We start from the raw sequence: 14,480 nt of genomic DNA, 5'->3' as shown, positions 1-14,480 counted from the left end.
GAGGAGTAGTGATAATGCACATATTGCACCAGAACGTGCTGAAGGAAGTGGTTTTGGCCAGTGGGGCTCGCTCACCTTTCTGAGTATCCAAACTCATCATTTCCCCAGGTTTGAAGCAGTGCCTCTGCATCATGTCTTGTTTGTGGTTTGCCTGAACTGCTCCCAAGTTCTGTAGGTGCAGCAATACTGCTGTGGAGAGAAAACGGAGTGAGAAATCCTTTTGAAATAAAAGCATGGGCTTTTGAAAAATATGCTTGGTTCACATGTAGCTCCTGCTGTACATGGAAAAAATGTCATTGAGTTTCAAAGAAATGAGATCAAGTATGACAGGACAGTCACAATTGTGAAGACTGTGGCTTCTACAGGCAATCCATTATACTGGGATCCTTTGCTTCAAACTTTACATGTCTGTGACTCAGCTAATTGCGTAAGGTTCCCATCACTGTGGAGAGACACAGACACCTTTAATCTTCCTGTCCTCTCGTTCTCATTTAGACATCTAACAGTGGTCACAGGAATCTGCCAAAGCACTGAGTATTTCTTCCTATTGATTCTAAAGAAAGACTAGACCAATGACTCAGATACACAGTATGCAGTGTAAATATCTACTTTATTCATATGCAGCCGGTTCTTCAAGCTGAAAATCTGTTTTAGAAATTGCCTTATTTCTTATCCCAAAAGACTGTATGTTAAGACAGTCCCTTGAAGAGTTGAGAGTCCTATCAGTCACTTTTTATTTTTCTCGTCTTTTATAGTCATTAATTATGTTTCATTTAAACACCAGTAAGTTTTTGTTTGTTTGGTTGTTTTTTTTTTACTTAAACACTACTAACAATTAATTTTATCTACTATTTTTTTTTTACCCCAGAAACTACCTCTTCAGGTTGCAGCTTGAGGATCTCTCTCTAATACAGGTATGTTTTATGTTTGTTTTCTTAGTTCCTTTGCATGATGTAGGTAAGCAGATGTTTCAAAGCAGATAATCAAGATATTCATAAGCTTCATAACTACGGATGAGTATGCATCTGTTTTGTTCCTCTTTGTGGCTCCATATTATATAAGTCATATGATCCATTTTAATTCCAGATTAGCCTTCGTCTCAGGCCACACAGAGCTGATGACCTTACTCTGCTGTGATTTTGTTAAGAGTGGATCTATAAAAGATGGAGGCTGGGAAGGAGGATCATATTCTCTTAGAAAAATGTTCCAACTTATTATTGTGCAACTTCTGTGTTCAGAATTTATTGTTAGAAAAGATTTTTTTTTACATAGTGATAAATAAAAATGTCATTCATACTTGCTAAATTTAAATTAGGCAAATGAAACCGCACATTTTCAAGGAAGAAATATAGTGTGAACACAGGTATCAGAATCTCAGTTTTGTATCTAAGGCAGCTATCTATTGTTTAAAACTTGTTAGAGCTTGGAAAGTGAAACAAGGCTTTTAGGGGCAGTTAGGCTTCATAGAAAGGTAATTGAGAATCCCTGATCAATTTATTTTACCCTGAACTTCATCTGACTTCCATATACCAGCAATCTCATCTTCCCTCAGTCTTCTGAGTGGTGTCCCTTGCTTAGGTTTTGTTGGTTTTCTCTTTCATTATTTTAAACCTTGGCATCATTTCTTACCTTCATCAGTCTTATATTCTTGGCTCTAAGAGTTGCTTTAGTAAATTTAATTGAGTTGGCTAACTTGCTAAGGTGTGAAAATAGAAAATCACCATGAAAAAGAAAGATATGGATTTACATAATATTTTTGTCTATGAAATTTAAAATTAACTAGCTTTAGATTCAGTACTGTGCCTATTATTTCACAAAGTAATACTATACAGTTGAATATGGAAAAGTAAAATGCATTTAAGACTGTCCTTGTGATTTGTAGAACACCTTGTGTATGCTTTAATTAGGCTTGCAGACTTCCTTTACCTTCCCAGATTACTAGAAACAAGATCTGAAGTTGACATATAATTAACCAAAATTGCTGTATTGATAAATATTCAATTTTGTTGCTAGTGCTTAAGGCTGTGACGCACCAAGCACTTTTAGTATCCAGAATTCAGACTGTCTGCTTTCACCTTATGTAACGTACTCAATATCCTTGCAAAGAAGTTGGGATAAGTTCTGAAGATTCTTGTTGAGAGCATGCACTCAGAGGTCTCTGATGCTGCTGCTGTAGTTTATTCTGCTAACTCATAAGTTAAAGTTCACAGCTTTTCTCTGTTAGGATAAGTATCAGTAGGCTGAATTCACCAATGAGGGAGAAATCTGTAGATTACAGAGGTTTATAATTGTGCTGACTGACTTATCAAACACCCTCCCACCCCAATCAGCAAAAAACATAAAATGAGGACAGAAGTCATACTGTTGATGTTATACTAGGTTACTAGGTTTTGATCTTAGGAGTGGAGTGTGCAGAAACCTTTAAACAGTCTTCTCAAGTTGACTTTTGGTAAAGTTTCTTATTCCAGCTTCAATGCTGTAGCACCACTGGTTTGCCTCTGTGTCTTCAAACCTTTTTTCCACAATCCGTTAGGGAAATTGTATTTCTAAATCAAAACCAAAGTATGTAATTTTTTTTTTCTTTCACCAGCCTATCTTTACTCCCTCTACTCCAAGATTTTTTCCCTTATTTTCAAGCCTCTCTGTATGACTTCTTCACAAGATCTTCACAAATCTTCTCTTCTTCCCTTCTGCTTCACTTCTGATTCTGCTAGAGGGCCTCAGGACAACCCTTATCCAAAAGATGTGTTTCCTTGGATGTGTCAGTTATGACAGCTCCAAATCAGCTGTGAGGTGGCTGAAGCCATTGTTTTGATGCAAATAAGCCAGGGTGTAAGGTGTATTGTTTAGGACTCCCAAACTCAATACACAACACACTCAGGTCATCTTGTAATATGGTGCGAAATTATGATGTTAGTCACTGATCTTATAGTTGCAAAAGTAGGTTTGGGGGAGCTTTCAAGAGGCCATTTAGCCCCTCCAGGCACCCCAGGGCAGGACCAGGGGTCAGTGCTGCTGTCCTTAGTGGTAGTTACTTGTCTGAACTCTTCAGCCATAAAGTTGCACAACTTTTCTCAGCCTTTGTTGGGAAATGTTAAGACATAGAGAGAGTCTCTGTCTCACCCTGGAAAGTGCAAAAGCTTTGGTAGTGAAAGAGACAGTAATCACTCCTGTGGAAACATGGAATTCAATCTTACCAGCAACCAACCTGAAACCCACCTAGAGCCAAGCAAATGATTCACTGAGATTTACAGACCTTTCAGATAAATTTTGTTGGAACGACGATAATCCTAGCTGCAATCCCAGTCATCCCAATATGAAGTATAGGATTACCTCAGGTATCACTGAAGTAAACTTTGATTTCTGAAACTTTAGGGCATGTGAAGTTTCTCTCATTCAAACGTGATGAAAGAAATATTTTGAATAGGATTAGAGAATATAAAGTTTACCAAGTTAGCAATTAAAAATTACAGTATTTTGAAGCTCCAGGTCCTTCAAACTCAAAACTCTTTTGTGGTTGAGGGAGATAGAAATAAAATTGAGAAGCAAGGCCAAAGTTATATGAAATCCTTGCAAGACAGAATGATGGAATTTCACAAGAGAAACAAAGCACACTGTGTTTTAACTCACTAATGCTGAATGTGCTAGTTAGCATTTGTAAGCGACTTGACACTGACACTTCACCAATGGACAGAATAACATTTCTTTTAGCATTTTTTTTTTTCTTCACACAGTTGTCATAATAATGTTGTAAAAAACTCAGTTTAATTCCTCTACTTATGTTGCTCACTTTGATTTCTTTGCATATAGCAGCCTTTGAAAAAACATGCAGATGTTTCGCAAGCTAACAGACTATGTTTCTGCATCTGGAAGAAAAGGCACACAGTGATGTGCTGGCTGTAAGAGGCTTTCAGTGTAGCATAATAACAATACTAAGGGGCTAGAAACGAGACAACGTATACACTTGATGTTTAATTATTTTAGAAAATTGCTTAAGCTTTATCTTCACTGTTGTGTGTCTGAAAGAGGAGGAAAATTACTGACTTTTCCTCATGTACAGCAAATACTTCCAGCATGGAAGCAAGGATGATTGTTATAATTTGCATCCTCCTTTTGTACAGTTTTCAATTAGACTTTTTTAGCTGTTTATTTTCTTTACATTGATGCTTTGATTTTTTTTTTCAGCTTGATTCATCAGTTTAATTTTTCTTATAGTACTTTTCTATCAGGAAAGTAAAGGGAATGCCTAAAACTCAATCTTGACCATCGATGCACTTCAGTTATTTTTGTACAGTCTGTCGTCTGTTGAAATGTGTCATTAGTTTATCACTGTTTGCTAGAAGTGTACACCTGGAAAATAGTTTTGAAACAGAAGATAACCTTTCTTTAAGAAAAACAAACAAAACCAGACAGCTATTTGAAATGCAAGTTCTCACAAAAAAAAAAAAAGCAAAACATGCATTTCCTGTATTAAAAGGGTACTGTTTCAACTCAGTTTAGTAAAAGTTAATCCCTTGTAAAAGCGAGGGTTAGAGTGCTAATAGATTGCATCAGACAGGATGTGTATATAAACATGAGCTAGGACTATGCAGTGAGACATCGTTGCCTATTGTGGATACATCAAAGTTGTCATCCCACATGTCATGGTTCTGTGCTCTGTACTTTATAGGAAAAGTGTGTTGTTTGAGTAAGCAAGTTTCGTATGATAGTGTCTGTAGCAAACCAGTATTTGATGTGTCTCAGCAATTTCCTTTGTGTAGCAGAATAAAGAAGAATAAAACGAGTGAAAGCCTTTTAAGCTCTTGCCGGAGAAGCCCAAGAGTCAAATTGTTCAAAGCTGGCTGTCAGAACAATGTGTGCATAATGATTATGGATTAGGAAAGAAGCACTCATCGGGCTGCGGTTGTAGAAGGACAAATATTTTCCAACTCTTGCTCTAGCAATAGTATGCTCACAGACATAGAAGGCCTGACTCTGCATGGTTTTGTCTTGCGGATTTTGCTTTGTTATTGCTCACTTCAAGTAATAGAATAATCCATGAAAGCTTTGGCCAAGATGAAAGCAGGATTTCCTGAAAACTCTCATATTTCATTAAAATATAAAAGCAGAAGTTTAAATAGTATTGTTTAAGTGAATAGATTTGTTTTCAAAAATGTTTTTGAAAAAGATTACATCTAGCCGATGTCAGGATTAATAACAGGGCTTTGACATCATGTAGAGAGTGCCTCCAACAAGTGCCTGCTTTTCACCTTTTTTTTAAAAAAAATTCACACAAGGCCACTTCTATACAGTACCTCTCTTCTTGTTGATAGCTTTCTGATGGCAGACCACTGGATTTTATTATACAGCAAGTCCACAAATAATTTAAGTAAACAATTGGAAATTTAAAGAAGGGTTAAGCAGTGTTTGTGAAGCCAAAGCTAGTCCTTTGTGGCAGCCAGGGATAGACTTGGTGGCTGCTTTAAGTTCATTCCAGTTCTTATTCTGTGATACCATTGGTATTTGCGTTATGTTGTTTTCGGCTAACAGAACCATAGTTTCTGACCAGATTTATAACTTGGTTGAAGCTTGAAAAGGGTGAATTTGGCTAGCAGTGCATAATTTCACATATGTCTAATCTTTACCCAAATGACCTCTTTTACATACAGCTGAAAGAAGCTTCTTCAAGATAGACAAATGTGTTAAACCACACAAATCCTGATCATCACTCTACAGAGTATTTGTGGGGAAATCAATTAGCAGCAGACAGTCCTTCATTTCTGTTGAAAAAAAAGTTGCTGCTGAAACAGCTGGCGTTCATAGATTCACCTCCATATCAATGCAGAAAATGGCTACTATTCTGAAACCATCTTTGGTCTTATTTGGCCAAGTACTGATTCAGTCTTCATTCTGAACATTCTTTCCATGCATAGGATTTTTCACCTGCATAGGTGTAGTTACATACATTATCTGTTTGAGGGGTTTTTTTGTGTGTGATGTTCTCGGTTCATATGCAGGCCCCCATTACAAACTATGTAGGGGGCATATGAGGTGACCAATTGGATATATGACTCCTCTTCTGCTCATTTCTGCTTGTTCCTCATTTACACTTGGCTTCTACATAATTGGAAGGTTTTAGTCTCCAGAATTTGTAATTGCCTACCCTTCAGTACAGCTGAAATTTGTCATGTAAATTTAGAATGAGTCTAAGTGAAGCAAAGGAATATTGGCAAATTGGCAGGACTTTGCTGCTGTTTGGCTTATCAGTATGTGTTAGTATTTTGGGAGATGGAGGAAAAGAGAAGAAAGAGAAAGCCAGGCAGAGACGTCGTCATTTTTCATTTATTTGCTGTATCTGTCATTGTTTTGTGCCAGTACTGAAATACAAGTGCAAGTGCATTTCTAGATGAATGAGTCTGAACACATCCATTTAGCCTGAGAAGCTTAGGGTTTTTATTTCTGTTTTTTTCTTTCTTACCTCTGCTTGTTAGGCTGTATTTCTTATGTATTTACAGTAATTTTCTCTTCTGGTTTCACAGTAAAGAAGAAAAATAGGTAATAAAACTTTCCACTTCGACTGAAGTAAAGCTCATATTTTCTTTAGATATTAAACATTTGTGTTTTGTTTCTAAGATAAAGGGGAAGAGTGGATTACCTGAATATATAATATGAATGCATTTTTTGTCATAAGAAATAAAGGTGATATCAAAAGGTATGTGTGCACATTTTACAGCAGATATTCATGAAACAGCTGATGTGGATTTTATAGTGGTATAATTTAGCTCTTTCTGATAATTTTTCCTGGTATGTATAGTGGTCAACCAGAATGCATTACAAGCACTAAAAGTTATTGTGAAAATGTCTTTTCCTAAGAAGGTGGCACTCATATTCACATTTTCACAGACATGAGTATACCGATACACCTGCACAAGAGTAATCACCAAGTGGCACCTGTTTGAAAAGAAATCAGGCTGCTGCTTTCCAAATATCTGGACTGTGTAGGATCATGACATTCTTCAGCTAATTCTGGACTAAAGCAGTATTCTGTGACAATAGGACAATACTTGTGGAGGGAGATGGGCTCTCCTTTGAGAATCAACCTCTTTCTATGTAGCCTCTATACTGAAAAAGTGCAGGAATATTATCAGACTGCAGAAAATCAAACCAGAAAATACTAATATGTAGACTGAAAGCAGATTGTCTTCATTCTTATATCATCTTGCCCAGGTGGAGAGTCTGCCACAAGCAGTTGCTGATAGAGAGTTTCAGCTCTTTGGCATCTAGATGCTACAGTGCTGAGCAATTCAGAAGACATGGAATATGCAGCATGCTTTGAAAGGGATTATAACTGTAATACAGTATCTGCTAACATGATTATCAATTTTTACTTGCAGACACTGATATGGAATTTTGTTGTCTCTTCCAGCCTGTAACAACTAATCTGAGTTCAACCACAGTTTGTATGTCATGCGTATTCAAAGAGTAGACTTCGCAGAATCACACACAGAATCACAGAATGTTAGGGGTTGGAAGGGACCTCAAAGGATCTTCTAGTCCAATCCCCCTGCTGGAGCAGGACCATCTAGATCAGGTCACACAAGAACGTGTCCAGGTGGGTTTTGAACATCAACAAAGAAGGAGACTCCACAACCTCTCTGGGCAACCTGTTCCAGTGTTCTGTTACCCTTACTGGGAAGAAGTTCTTCCTCAGGTTTAAGTGAAACCTCCTATGTTCCAGCTTATATCCATTTCCCCTTGTCCTATCATTGGATGGCACTGAGAAGAGCCTGGCTCCATCCTCATGGCAGTCACCCTTTACATATTTATAAACATTCATGAGGTCCCCACTCAGTCTCCTCTTCTCCAAGCTAAAGAGAACCAGTTCCCTCAGCCTTTCCTCATAAGGGAGATACTCCACTCCCTTAATCATCTTCGTGGCCCTGTGCTGGACTCTCTCAAGCAGTTCCTTGTCCTTCTTGAACTGAGGGACCCAGATCTGGACACAATATTCCAGCTGTGGCCTCACCAGAGCAGAGTAGAGGGAGAGGAGAACCTCTCTCGACCTACTAACCACACCCCTTCTAATACACCCCAGGATGCCATTGGCCTTCTTGGCCACAAGGACACATTGCTGGCTCATGGTCATCCTGCTGTCCACCAGGACCCCCACGTCCCTTTCCTCTGTGCTGTTCCCCAACAGTTCAGTCCCCAACTTGTACTGGTACATGGGGTTGTTCTTACCCAGATGCAAGACTCTACACTTGCCCTTGTTGTATTTCATTACATTTCTCCCTGCCCAATTCTCCAGCCTGTCCAGGTCACTCTAAATGGCAGCACAGCCTTCAGGTGTGTCAGCCACTCCTCCCAGTTTAGTGTCATCAGCAAACTTGCTGACCGTGCACTCTATTCCCTCATCCAAGTCATTGATGAATATGTTGAACAATACTGGTCCCAGTACCGACCCTTGAGGGACTCCACTGGATACGGGCCTCCAACTGGACTCTGTCCCATTGACCACTACTCTCTGGCTTCTATCCTTCAGCCAGTTCACAATCCACCTCACTACTCAATCATCCAGACCACACTTGCTCAGTTTAGCTGTGAGGATTCTGTGGGAGACTGTGTCAAATGCTTTACTGAAGTCAAGATAGACCACATCCACTGCTCTACCATCATCCACGCGCTGGTGATGTGCTCATAAAAGGCTATCAGGTTTGTCAAGCACGACTTCCCTTTAGTGAAGCCATGTTGACTGCCCCTAATGACCCTCTTATCCTTGATAGGCCTAGAGACAGCACCAAGGCTAAGTTGTTCCATTATCTTTCCAGGATGGAGGTGAGGCTGACCGGTCTATAGTTACCTGGGTCTTCCTACTTGCCCTTTTTGAAGACCGGAGTGACATTTGCTTTCCTCCAGTCCTCAGGCACCTCTTCCATTCCCCAAGATTTAAAAAAGATGATGACGAGTGGCCTGACAATGACATCTGCCAGCTCCCTCAGACTTAAAGACATCTTCTCAGTCACAGAGAGGATTGTGTATTCCAGTACTGCAGAGTTCTGTTCAACAGTTCTGTGAGGCTAATGGACATAGATGCTTTCAAATAATTCTACGTATAGGAGCTGAGTTCAGCTTACCCCTGTATGCTTGCAGTCATCCGTAGCTGGCATAAGGGCACTGTGTGGTCCATAGCATCCCCTGCCATTGTTTGTTGACCCACAAAATTAAAGAAACCCATCATATAAACTGAGAATAAGAGAAAATTTTGGAACAGCCTCATGTCCCCTTGCCATTAGGCAGAAAAATTTAAGATATGTTTCTGGACACTAAGCTCTGAGGAGCCTTTGACACAGTGCTGTTAAAGGGTGCGCCCAGCTGCTGAACTATGAGAAGAGCTGGCTGTTTCCATAGGCAAAAGATTCAGCTCCCTTCATCTCTAGAGAAGAAGGGAAAGATTTTTCAAGATCAGGAGACTAGTTTTTTTGCTGTTGTGATTAAGGAAAAGCAGGATTCTGAAATGTTCAAGGAGACAAAGCAGCCATACTGAGGGTGAGAAACATGGACACTTGTTTATGACCTAAGGAAAAGGATGATGGTGGACAAGGAGCCCATGCAGGGGTGCATAGGAAGGAGAGTCCTACTCTTCTAAATGGTTCAGGGCACAAAGAGAGGGTCTGTGCTGCTTACTTGCCTGTGTGTTACTTGCCTGGTCAACACTATTGAGCCCGGTGTAAAATGTGGACTGTTGCTTCTAAATCTTTGAGAGACACACTGCTTAGTAATAGTTCTGAATTGAGTATAGAGGACTAAGTTGTTTTGAGTTTTATTCTGAGAGACTTTTCCAATCTTTTGGGACATCTTTTGGTTTCATTTTGCCTAGCTATATTTTTCTACTGCCTTTTCCCTCCCCTTTTTTTAGAAGATATTCTCTTCTCTTTTGGCATGTATTGTTTTGCCCATCCTAGATGGTGCCACAATATGACGCTTCTGTTGTCAAGTCTGGAAATGATAAATCATGTCAAAAAGGAAATAAACTTATTTATTAAAATTGAAAACAAGATGTGCTTTGAAATATCTGATGTTAGGCATATAGATATAGGATTTCCATATAAAATTTTTGGTTCAGCTGTTATTTCAGGTTTATTTGAAGACAAGCAAACTGAAAACATAGTTTACTGAAGTAATGTACCAACATCATAAGCAGCTATGTTATTTCTCTTAATTGCTTTATAGGTAAAATTATGACCCGTAGAAGGCAATTCACTATAATGAGCATATGGAAATTACACTTGGTCTGTGGGGTCTAGACCTGTCTGCCCCATCACAGTATGTTTAGGCATCTGCCCTCAGAATGGAACTAAGATTCTGAGGTTAGGTGCTTAGGCTCTGCTCTCTGTCCCGTGCATGGGGCCAGCTGTATACCCAAGCACAGGATTCACCAGCATCTCAGTTCAGAGTGATCTAATCCCACTGTGGAGGGATGCTGAGAGCACAGGGAAGCCTAAACACCACCCCTCTTTTTGCATTAGGCATCTGTATGGAATTTGACAGGGATATTTTTCAATGTCACCTATATGCAGAAAGCTTCCACAGTGAGTAAATTGCATCTAAAATGTATGTTAAGCTCTTTCTGTAGTGGTTTCTAAACTGAAATAACAGTGACAAGTTGAAGATCGTGTCACCACTATTGTGCATTCCTAAGCAAGACTTCACTGTTGTCTGAGTGAGTGTGGGCTGGTCTATTACAGAATTAACCTTGTCGTAGGTTTATTTGTTTTTTCATGCCTTTTGCTTTTCACTTTTTTTTTTTTTTTTTTTCCCAATTTTAATACTGGCTTCTCCAGTCAGTACTTTTGGATTTCACGTTTGCTCTAGTGCCTGGAAAACTATTTTTTTTCTTCTCCAAATCTGTAAAATAATTCTATGACGTGATGATGGTTGGTATACTGGTTTTCCAAACAAGTTAACAAAGTACCAAAAGAAATAGAACAGACTATTACAAAGTTATAGAAAATCAGAAACTGTAGAGTCTGTACTTGAGCCTGTTCATATATCTTGAGATATTTATGGCAATTTAGCTTAATATAAGTAATGACAACAATGTGGCTCAAAGAAAACAAATTAATACAAAGGGAGATTGATCAGAGATTAATATTTATACCTGCAGTTGTGTGTATATTCAATTTCGAAAATCACTTTCTTGATGAAAACCTTTTACTCTTTTTTCCAGGATATGGTTGCCATTGTAGTAATCAGAAATAGTCAGCTCCAAAACTGTTTGTGTTTTACTTTAGATTTTTAATTCAGTTATGTTTATTAAAAAGCAAATGAAAGACCTGAGAAAATCTCAGAATTCCATATTTGTGTGAGTACCCGGGATAAAGCAGCAGTATGGAAAGCAAGTCTAGGAATAATCTGTAACTGAGACAGAAGCAAAATGAATTAGTTATATAACAACTTAAATGTGGCATTGACCGTTTTTATGTGGTATACGATTCAGTTCCTTAATTTAGTCTCTAAATGAAATTCAAATTTCAAAATCACCTTGGAGATAACTTGATTTGTTAGTAAATTTTTCTCATTAGGAAAAAAAAATTAAGTTGAGTCACTCTTTTCCACTGTTTTGGAAAAAACCCACGAATTTATGCTGTTACATTTTTATGACTCTCAGAGCTTTTAAATTGAGCATTTTGATTTAAATGTTGTGTCTGGTATGTGCAATTCACATTGGTTTCTGTTAATTGCATTTAAATATGAATGAGAGAATTCATTCATTCTGAAGCCACATTGAGTGGAAAAAGCAGTAGCTGCCCAGTATTTGTATGTGGCATTGCTTTTGGGATATCTGTCAGTGGAAATCATGCTTAGAAGGGTTATAGCCTTAGGCCCATAAGTTCTGAGTCTTTTCCTAGATATTCTGACAGTTCTGGGTAATGATTCTGTGCCTTCTCTTGCTCATCTCTGGGAGCCGAAATGATGAAAGGTCAAGCTGTTCCTTTTTTCTCTGCCCTGTTACTATGAGATGAAAACAAGATCTAGTAAGAGGAGAGACTTTGTGTGAAATAAAACTGTGGAAGCTCATCTGCATGAAAGTTCAGACTTTTGCTCACATTTTAATTTCCATTGATGAGATGAAAACTTCCTCAGTGAAACTCTTTCTGGCTCTTAGATGCATGGTTATTTTTTTTACTCTAGTAGAATTTTGCATACTGTTTTGTCTCAATACCTGGGCAATTAACAAAGAAGAGAAAAAAAAATAATGAATTAAGCTTTATACTGTCAAACACACACACAAAACTTTTTGCAATTATATGTTTTCTTACTTTAATTAGGCTTGCATTTGTTAATGAAGCTTTTATAATATGTCAGGACAGGTCTGAAGAAACAATAATGCTGTAAGTTCATAGGAGATCAAAAATTTGTCATCATGTATTTATGAAGACTGCTCTAGGCATGATTCCATAGTCTTTTCTCACATGGCTGTCAGTAGTGTTACTTGTAGAATACTGTGCTACTCAGCATGAGAAAATACAGCTGAATGAGTTGTTCTCAACAAAACCTTGCACATGCATTGATGAGTGAAAGCTGAGTGGAGAATTTCACGTGCTAATGTGTATGTAGACAGAATCTTCCGTAAGCTGACTTTTTTTTTCCATGATGTGGTCCATACTGATGAACAGGAAATGGAGCAAAGGCATCAGGAGACCTGCATGGATGCACAAGTAAAAATGTATTATTTGTTTTTGTCTGTGAAGAAGAAGTAATATTTACCAGATTTTTCCAGAACAGCAGGTACATATGCAGTGCAGAACACAACAGAAAGGATCTTGGAGTCCTTGCTGGGAGAACCAGCCATGCATAAACTCCCTGCTGCTTCTAAATAGCCAACTGAAGGAAAAGTAGCAGAAAGCTGGAGGTAAGTTTTTCCAAAAAATGCACAAATTGAATCTGGTTTACGTAGCAAATCAGAGTCAAATGGATGAAAGAGCTTTAGTCAGCATAGCCCAGAAAATGGAGTTCTGGAAGATAAAATCTGAGGAGAAAAGAGGATTAAACCCAATAGTTTCTTCAAGAAGAACATCTGGCTTGGCTGAATACATGGCACGAAAAGCAGCCTTTTGAAAATGGCCACAAAATGATCACAGAACTGGAGTATCTCTGGAAGCCAGCCAACATGACAAAACATGAGAGACAAAACCCACCCGATCACCATGGCAGAGAAGACTCATGGAATGCTGGAGCAGGTTGGAAGCAGTGTAAGCGTACGATGAGCAGACTGAAGGAGAAAGGCTAACGCTGTGTTTACTAGGCTGATATGCATAATTTTCAGCCAAAATTCTTACAGAACAGGTGGTTGAGACTCTCCAGATGTACATATCTACAAAGATCTGCAAATGGCTGTGCAGATCCTGGCTGTAGTCATTCAAGTTTCCTGGCTGAAACATAGTCTGCTGAGAGCTGAGCAAAGCCCAGGGACTGTCTGAAGTAATTTACAACTCCAAAATCTGCAGTCAGGGTGGCATGATGTACCTTGCATCTGGGATCACACAGCGCAACACAGTCACTGTTACCTGTAGCTGACCTTTCAAACGATACAAGACTGCTGACAGTGAAATGGAGTCCTTAAGTAAAATATCTTCAGCACTGAAAGTAGGAAAGTGAAAACTGAAGCAAAGAGTGTCTGAATCAAGTGATTCCCAGATTGCCCCTCCTGTAGGAAAACCATTGTGGATTTTCTCATGTATAATGGACTTCATATAGCTGATAAGCTTTCCTGCTTTTCTTCTGCAGGGCAGGATGACATATATAACAGACATATATCAAACTCCTTTTTTAGAAGTATTAAATCCATCTAAATTGGAACCTATTTTGTGGTCACAACCCCAAAGCAAAATGTAACTAAAATAAAATAAAATTAAAATAAATTAATTGGAAGACTGTACTGTACCAAACAGTCTCATTCCCAGAAGTGCCCATGATTCTGAGATAAAACAGGATAGGGATGGCCAGTGAAAATATGTAATGGATTGGAATACTAGAAGAGCTTAACTACTTTTCTATCTCATTCGTAGGTAGTTTTGTCATATCCGTTTTAAACATTATGTTTGTCTGTGAAGTGGAACGTCTCAAAGAGGCAAGTGAGAGCTGGAAAGTGAAATCGAGTTAATAGTCTAACAGCTAACGTGCTGCCAGAGACTGGCTCATGTCTTTATTTGTCATCTGATTCACAGCATGGATTTGGACCTGTCTCTTCTGTAGCTTAATTGAGTTTCCTAAACAGTAGGATTCAGAAGACTCTTTGGTTTTTCAGTTTGCAGATATTTAATTCAAGCTCCAAGAAGCTTTTCTATTAAAGTTGTTAGGAAACTTGGAAAATATTTTGGGAATGGTGGTGATGGGTGGATTTTTTTATTTTTAGGTTTTTTGATATCAAATCAATAATTTCCACAGGCATCTTTCTTGCTATTGTTGGAAAAGTCCTGGCCAGATTTAATGTATTTATG

The 14,480-nt window shown here is 38.5% G+C and overlaps 1 protein-coding gene across 1 annotated transcript in view; it reads left to right on the top strand.

The window, feature by feature from the left end:
* Window positions 1-14,480, top strand: part of SEMA5A (semaphorin 5A) — a 236,043-nt gene that overhangs the window by 34,800 nt on the left and 186,763 nt on the right. Inside the window, exon 3 of the mRNA XM_086609066.1 lies at window positions 869-914. Within this exon, the coding sequence (XP_086465192.1) occupies window positions 869-914 (46 nt within the window). The remainder of the gene's footprint in view (window positions 1-868; window positions 915-14,480) is intronic.

The sequence above is a fragment of the Tauraco erythrolophus genome, chromosome 3 (assembly GCF_009769465.1).
Source record: "Tauraco erythrolophus isolate bTauEry1 chromosome 3, bTauEry1.pri, whole genome shotgun sequence".
In the NCBI taxonomy this organism is placed as follows: domain Eukaryota; kingdom Metazoa; phylum Chordata; class Aves; order Musophagiformes; family Musophagidae; genus Tauraco; species Tauraco erythrolophus.
The sequence above is the reverse complement of the archived record's forward strand: the minus strand, read 5'-3'. Positions and strand labels throughout refer to the sequence as shown.